Below are 8,078 nucleotides of genomic sequence, written 5' to 3'. Positions count from 1 at the left end.
TTTAATATTTTTATTGAGCTTTGTACCACGATTGTTTATTAGGAAAAATTGAAAAAGCAACAAAGTCTAAGCGGTAGATGCTTGTTGTGCACTGCATAACATTTTCCATACATACAATGTTGAACCACCAACTGTAATTGAGATCAATGAACAAGGCTCAAATTTAGCTTTATCGACCAACTCCAATATAGAAAAGAACGAATTTTTACGTGTGGCGCACAGTACGAGACCGAATTAAAAATAGCTTGCGTTCCTAATTTTAATTTCGTAACTTTGTGTAGTAAATTAATGGCCCGTAGTCATAGTCAAAATAAAGTCGACTTTAAAGTTAGTTGCAGCTTTTTTGCATAATTTTCAATGGGATATCTGTCAAAAAAGCTGCAACTAACTTTAAAGTCGACTTTATTTTGACTATGACTACGGGCCAATGTCATTAAAGAATTTTTCACAATAAGTTCATTTTCTTCTTTTATTTATTTGAGAATAATAAATAGTAATATATAAATATGTTTTTGGTTCTATTACAAACATATGTATTTATATATAAAAATAAACAAAACTTTTCTTCAGGTATACATATGTATGTACATACAAAGGCAAATATTTGATATGTTTGTATATTAATCCCTACGTGTATTAACATCTAGCAGCTGTTGCTTGAGTCTTAGTTATGAAATTCTAATTTTGTTTCTCTCCATGTCGCTTTTTACTTTGTATTCATGTTTTAATTTTGCGAATTTAAGTTTTTGTGTCTCTATTTCTATTTTCTCTTCCATTTGTTCCACAGATTTATTTGTTTTTGCTAATGATTTTAAATTGTAATTTACATCTTTTAAAATGCGAGTACAATCTTTGTGGAATTTTGTTTGCCCATCCACTTGCATCTTCAAAAGATTGCTTTTTCTTTGAGTTCGGGACCGCATCGTACTGCAATTGGGTGACGCCTGGGAACAGGAAGGAGGAGTACAAGGTGTTCGAGCAAATTTATTTTCGAATCGAGTTATAGAATAGGGCCCCTGGTTCAAGGAATTTTGCTTCAAGAAAATTGTTTTTTTATTTTTATTATCACCCCTATTGCGAATGTCGACTGACAGTAGATAAACGACTATTAAGCGATTATCGATTGTCGATGCTATTATGAGTGTCGATTAGTCGCTCAGTTAGCGATCGTGAACGGTTTTCTATCGCTCATCTTTCTATTGTTATTTCTGAGTCGCTGGAGTTTTCGTCTACAAAATTTTTACAAAAAGTGGTACTATAATGCATAAAAAGTAAGTCAATTGAACAGGAAGTGGTATAAAATTGTGGAATATACATACGTATGTATTTGTCTGAATTACAGATCAAAAATTGTAAGCAACAAAAGGCAACTAGCGCGGTTGGTCGAGCTGATGCAGGAGAATGAGGACATTGGTAAAGGAATTTGCGGAAAGAGTAGGGCGAAACCAAGATGGGAAGCCATTGCAGTGGAGCTTAACAGCTTGGGACCACCAATGCGTTCTTGGGAAAAGTTGTTAAAGGTAACAAATTTCTATAAAAGTTGTGTTGAATAAATTAATGCGGCATATTTTTATGTAGGTTTGGACAAATTTAAAGAGCAAAACAAAGAAGAAAGTATCAGAAAATGGATCGGAGTTTCGTGCAACTGGAGGAGGCCAAAACAACCTGCATACCCTTACGCCACTAGAGGAAGCTGTAGTCAACTTTTTAAAGTACGACATTTGTGTCAATCCTCCAGGTGAAGAAATCGGAAGCAGCGCTTCAAGAGCTCATTCGGTGGAAATCAATGAGCAGGAAAATTTCTTTAGCGAAATTTAAAGGGAAGCCTTGGAAGACTCAGATACGCGAGGAACCCAAGAATGCGAAATAGAACCACAGCGTATTTCCAAGCAAAGAAAAAAAAAATTGCTATTCAAAGCAAAAAAGAATGGCGTTGCTTGAAAAACAAGTACAACGTCAATCGGAACATTTTGAGGCCATGGAAGCAAATGCTTAAGAAATAAAAGATAGTCTTAGACAAATTGAAAGCAACACAAGGAAATCTTATAGACTTCAAAACGAAAGACTGACTTTAGAAAAAGAAAAACTTAAATTAGTAAAAGAAAAACTTAAATTAAAAAAAGAAAAGATGGCACTTCTTAAAGAAGAAGTTGTAAATAAAGCCAGAAATAGGCTAGATAAACTGTGGTTAAAAGTGCAGCTGTTGGAGATGCAAAAGGAAAACCTAATGCAATAGTTTCACGATATATTTAAGTTTAGTTTAAGGATATATTTAAGCTTGGACCTGAATTAATGTGATTCTGATTTTATGTGATTTAACCAACAAACCAACTTAAGTTTTTTTTATGAAAATAAGTTTTTGTTTTTTTCTTTAACTTTTTACTTCTAGTTTTAATTAAATGACTGAATCGAGCAATAAATATACGAAATGAAGTGATAAAAAATGTAGTGCGCGAGCACCTAACAAGCACCTAAATCGATTTTTAAGCACCCCAATTGTGCGTTCTACAATATTCCTTGCTTGTGAATGTTTTTGGTTAAATACACTCTCTGCAGATCCCTCTTCAGGATTCCGAAATGGAGTCAGCATATAGGGTTGTAGAGCGTATCCTGCATCACCTGAGAGAATATACTAATTTTACAACCATCCAAATGTAACACATTTTTTGAGCAAACAAACATAATAATATATTCCGTTCACCCCTGCGGTAGTCATCTTCTAATTGCGGTTTTAAGGCAGACATGTTAAAAACCGCAGAATCGTGCGTTGCCCCAGGATGTTTTGCATAGACATAGCGAATTTTCATAGCATTATCACAAACCTGTAACAAATATAAATAAAAATTAAATCAATCAGGGGTGTTACAGATTCTGATTGTTATGAGAATCAGAATTGAAATCGACAAAAGTTTGGTTTTGGTGTTACAAATTCTGATTTGATCGGTTTCATGTTCCAATCATATTTGATATCGATTTTAGGTGTTACAGAAACCGACTAATCGGTTTACTTGTCAGAACTAAACCGATACGTTTTGTGCTGACAGAATTATTTATTTAGTGCGCAATTAAGTCGTGTTTCATCCTTGGTCGTGTGTTGTGTGCCAATTTTTAAATTACTGGAAAGTGGTAAAATGTACGTTATACAAAAATAGATAAATGAAATACATCTTACTTTATAAATTGTTTTTATTTATACTTAACTAGGGGAAAACATAAGAGCCAGGGCCAAATTATTCTTCTGATCCAATTTATGGAAGAAAACCCAGATTTAGCTAAGGGATTTTCAAAACGGGATAAGTCCCTCGTAAGCTCGTTGTGGCAGGAATTGACCGATATGTTAAACGCCGGAGGTCCACCAACAAAAGATGTAAATGGGTGGAAAAATGTAATAAGCTCGAAAATCGAATGTTAAATTTTTTCTAACGGGATATTCATTGGTCTTCGCTAGGTATGGACTGAGTGGAAAGCGAAGTTAAGAAGAAATTGGCACACAATACAAGTGAAACGCGAGCAACTGGTGGTGGACCTTTCACAAAACATACATTGACCGAATCAGAAGAAGCCATTGTCCGAATATGTGGAATGACGCGGGCGGTAGAGGGCGTGCCTGGGGTATCATTAGGTCAGATCCTTGAGCCAGGCGATGAACTTAGCGACGACATTCCTACGACATCGTCAAAGAGGAGAGCCGAGACTCCACACGTTCCCAACACTCCAAAGAAACTTAAGCCGGAAGTTTCGCAGCGGAATAGATGTACCTACACATTTTACTTTTTTAACTTACAATCATCGCATTCATGCTGAAATACCCTTTCCGATTAAAATATAAATGCCCATCAACCGAGGGGTGTACAATTTTTACGTGCGTTCCATCAATGCATCCAGTAATGCCTGGAATGCGGTATTTTGTGTAGAAATATTCCCTTGCCCTTCATTTTTCGTTGTCGTTCATTTCAAGTTTAACCCAGCGTCTGCAAATTCTAGGGCTTTCAGCACTTCCCTTATCACCACCGACACCGTGCTCTTCGCTAAATATATGCTCAAATCGTTACCCACAGATCTTTGATAAGATCCCTCAGCGAAAAATCTTAAAGCCGCTGCAAGTTGCATCACCGGAGAAATGGATAACCAATCTAGCTTGCATTTTATTACGTCTAACACCATTACAAAAGCTTCCTTATTAAGGCGATATTGGTCAATAAACCTGCAAAATTGTAGACGTTCTACGGCGAATGCACTTACGTTGCCTCTGGTAGCTCCAGCGGATTGCTCTTGTCTCGCAAAATCTTTCGCTGTATTTTTTGAGTGGATTCCCTAGTGCCATTCATTAAAAGAAACACTATCACCGCAGAAGTCATATTTGTTCACTTTTCATAACACCATTTCTGAGATTCCGATATCTTTTTTGTAACATCTCTGAATAAGTAATCGACTTCAAAGGATTTTCCTTCGAAACACTTACTATCATTGTATTTAAACTGAAATATCCTTTCCGGTTGTAGTTAAATGTTGAAGGTCCTTTTTGGGGGCAACAATTTTAACAAAACTTTAAACACTTCACTCAATACTAATGAAACGGTAGATTGTCCAAGTGCGATATTGCTCTCATTTCCTACGATGAGTTGATATGATCCCTAAGCACAGAACCTCAGTGTCGCTGATAACTTTAAAATCGTAGGAATTGATGTATTTCTTACACCTGCTGGTAATTTGCTTTCCAGCAGTGTAAGCAAATACGTGAATGCAGGTTTTGGCAAACGAAAATTTTTCAGAAACCTATAAAGATATGTTTAGTAAATTGCTTAAGCAATGCATGAAAATGAATACATTTGGTCCTCCAACTCCAGAGGGTTAGACGAATCTCTCAACCGCCTTCTCAATTTTGCCAACTCCGTTAAACTGACACTTTCATCTTCACTCTCGTCACTAAACCACAGCTCAACAGTATCCATTTATTAATTTATTTATACAAAAATATTAATTTTAAAATAGTTGCTCAAAGCAATTAAAAGTAAAACAAACTGCTTACAAATGTAAGCAAACACCCGAACCGCGGTCAATTCAGTTAACCATTCACAATAGAGCAAATTCTTGTCGATCAGGTTTCACAATACAAAAATAAAAGATAATCGACTCGATAGACAAATTTCTATTCTACTGGCAGTCGACACTCGCAATAGGGGCCTATGTGAATTTTTTGTTCTTTGATACTGAATGTTTGACTTCAGAATGTGATTTATTTTGAATTATCCGTATGCTGTAATCCGAAAGTTCGTAGTTACGAATATGTAGCTCCGTTCGAAAAATTAGAAAATTGGTATGCTGGAATCCAATCGTAACTATCAACGAAGTTCTTGTTGGTGTAACATCAGTGCTCAACCCCCGGAGTTTCATCATGGGTCGTCTTCGTCCTCTGACTCAACAAGCCTGAAGCCAAGAAAGCCTGCGGCGTCGATAGCCGCGGTCCATAGTACTTCGGGTGTCAAGGTCGTAGGGTTAGAGGTGTTGGGTGTTGTGTGGATCTTGGCCGCATGTTGGGCATATGTCTGCCACTTCTGGCTTCATTCGGGAGAGATAACTGTTTAATCTGTGTCAACACCTAGAACGCAGTTGTGCTAGGGTGCACCTGGTCTCTCTCGCACCCCTATTGCGAATGTCGACTGGCAGTAGATAAACGACTATTAAGCGATTGTCGATTATCGATGCTATTGTGAGTGTCGCTTAGTCGCTCAATTAGCGACTTGAATACTTTTTAATCGCTCATCCTTCTATTGCTGTTTTTTAGTCGTTCGAGTTTGCCTTTATAAAATTTACTTAAGAAAGTGTTACTATAATGGATAAAAAGTAAGTCAATTAAACTGGAAGTTGTAAAAAATTGTGAAATATACATATGTATTTATGGGCCTGTTCGAGGCACGTAATAAAAGCGGCATTACTGCCGTACTGAAGAAAACTGGCAACATTGTTGCAACTGCCCAACTGATAATACATTGCTAGAAATTCACACAGAACGTGATACTTTAATAATTCGCGCAACACTGCGGTTGTGATTGCATCTGGAACAAGCCCTATGTGTCTGAATTACAGATCAAAAATTGTAAGCAACAAAAGGCAACTTGCGCGGTTCATCGATGTGATGCAGGAGAATGAGGACATAGGCAAAGGAATTTTCGGTAAGAGTGATATACTTGACTCCCGCAGCTCCTAGCTTTTTCGCCATCTGCATCGAGATTCCGTCAGGGCATAACGCCTTGGATGCTTTGGCGTTCTTTACAGCTGCCTGCGGCTCTTCTGGTTTCGGTTCTCCTTTTTTAACTTCGTGAGGGGTCTAACTAATTCCGCGAAAACTTTGATAAACCTTCGGTACCAGGACACTGTGCCTATAAAGGACCTAACCTGCTTGACATTCGTCGGTCTCTCGATGTTAACCATCTCTTCTCCCTTCTCTGAATCCACGTGTAGACCGTGCTTGTCTACCACGTAGCCTAAATATTTTAGCTCTGACCTACAGAAATTGCACTTGGCCCTATTCAGTCTTAGACCTGCCTTAGCTAACCTATCTAAAAGCTTAAACTGACGGCAGCGTTGACCCGGATTAACTCGGACTTAATCCGGATTAACTGCAGTTAATTCCCGAGTTGATCCGGATGAACTCTGCCGACTGTTTATACTTTAAGACTACCTGTAAAATCTCCTAGTGCTTTTCAAAGTTATTAGCAACGATGATAATATCGTCGAGGTAAACAAAAACATTGGGTTCCAACTCTGGACCTAAAACGGAATTTATAAATCTTTGCTATGTCGCAGGTACATTATGCAACCCATATGGCATTCTCCTAAACTGGAAGAGACCTCTACCTGGTACCGTGAAAGCCGTGAAGGGCCCCGACTGCTCCTCCGCGGGCACCTGCCAATAAGCAGACTTAATGTCCAGACTGAACAAGAACCTAGTGTTCCTAAAGCTATGCGAGGCAGAACAAATACACTAACTGATCTGCTGATTTAAGTGCAACTGACTCCACACTCTGTGGAGCGTTTCTTTATAATACAAATCTTACATTTAAAGCGCAGTTAGTCAACGACGTAACGTAAACGTAGGTAGACGTACGTAGCAGCATATCAAATTTACTGTTTACTAGAGAGAGAGAGAGAAGCAACGGCAACGTCACCGCCATGCGGCGGTGAGTTTTCGTTAACACGCGAATCCCATATGGTAGGTCATGTCTGCGCCAACCTACGTCTACGCTATGTCGTTGACTGTTTGCGCTTTTAGACATAATTCTACGTTACATGTTTGTATGTATAAATGTAGTATGTATTTATATATGTATGCATGTTTGTGTACATCGATACACATGCATGCTTTTATTACAAGGTTTTTCTTATATAAATAGTATTCTGAACTGTAGAGAAATTTTAAAGAATTCGTAAAGATCTCATCCGATTTTTTGCCGAATTTTCTAAAATGAAATAAACTGTGCACACTTCGATTGTTTTAAAAAATTTCGGAAGATAATCGGTAAAGCAATGAAAATAATGCTGCGATGTGAAGAATTTCTTGCAAAATTTTTTCAGAATTTTCTTTATTTTTCCTACAGAAATTTCTTAACGAGTTCGTGTCAACCACTTCATACAAATTTCCTTGAAGATTCGTAAAAAAATCGTTGCAGAAGTGAGAAACTCATAAAGATTTCGTCAAAATTTCAGAACTTTGGTTTGCAGGGTATTTGAATGTATGTATGAATGTATGTTACGATCTCTTTGTACAGTAATCCAGATAGACAAAACAAAAATGTAAACATGCTTATTTGACAATTTATTTGAATTAATAAGTTGATATTTTTTCACAGTAGCGTTTTCGTTAACCCAAATGAAATCCAATTTCAACATTTTCCTATTGTGAAAAACATTTTCAAGTCACATAAAATAAAATAACGAGATAAACAAAATTCCAAGCAAATCAGGGCGTGAAGCGTTAGCGATTATGCCCGGATGCAGTTCCTACGTAAGTTATACTGGGTTCCGAGCAGAACTTTGAATGAAAATTGGTGGGCTGACTTTGGAAAATCGTCCCATCG

The 8,078-nt window shown here is 37.3% G+C and overlaps 1 protein-coding gene across 1 annotated transcript; it reads left to right on the top strand.

The window, feature by feature from the left end:
- Window positions 1–1,197: 1,197 nt before the first annotated feature.
- Window positions 1,198–2,446, top strand: LOC108372747 (uncharacterized). The gene is made up of 3 exons (XM_017628515.1): window positions 1,198–1,271; window positions 1,343–1,520; window positions 1,579–2,446. Exons 1-3 carry the CDS (start codon window positions 1,261–1,263, stop codon window positions 1,816–1,818), a joined length of 429 nt encoding a protein of 142 aa, XP_017484004.1. The 5' UTR covers window positions 1,198–1,260; the 3' UTR covers window positions 1,819–2,446.
- The last annotated feature ends 5,632 nt before the right edge of the window (window positions 2,447–8,078 follow it).

This window comes from Rhagoletis zephyria, unplaced genomic scaffold, assembly GCF_001687245.7.
Source record: "Rhagoletis zephyria isolate East Lansing unplaced genomic scaffold, Rhagoletis_zephyria_1.1 Rzeph_scaffold_00075, whole genome shotgun sequence".
Taxonomy (NCBI): domain Eukaryota; kingdom Metazoa; phylum Arthropoda; class Insecta; order Diptera; family Tephritidae; genus Rhagoletis; species Rhagoletis zephyria.
Note: the sequence above shows the minus strand (reverse complement) of the source record. Positions and strands in the feature narration are given on the sequence as shown.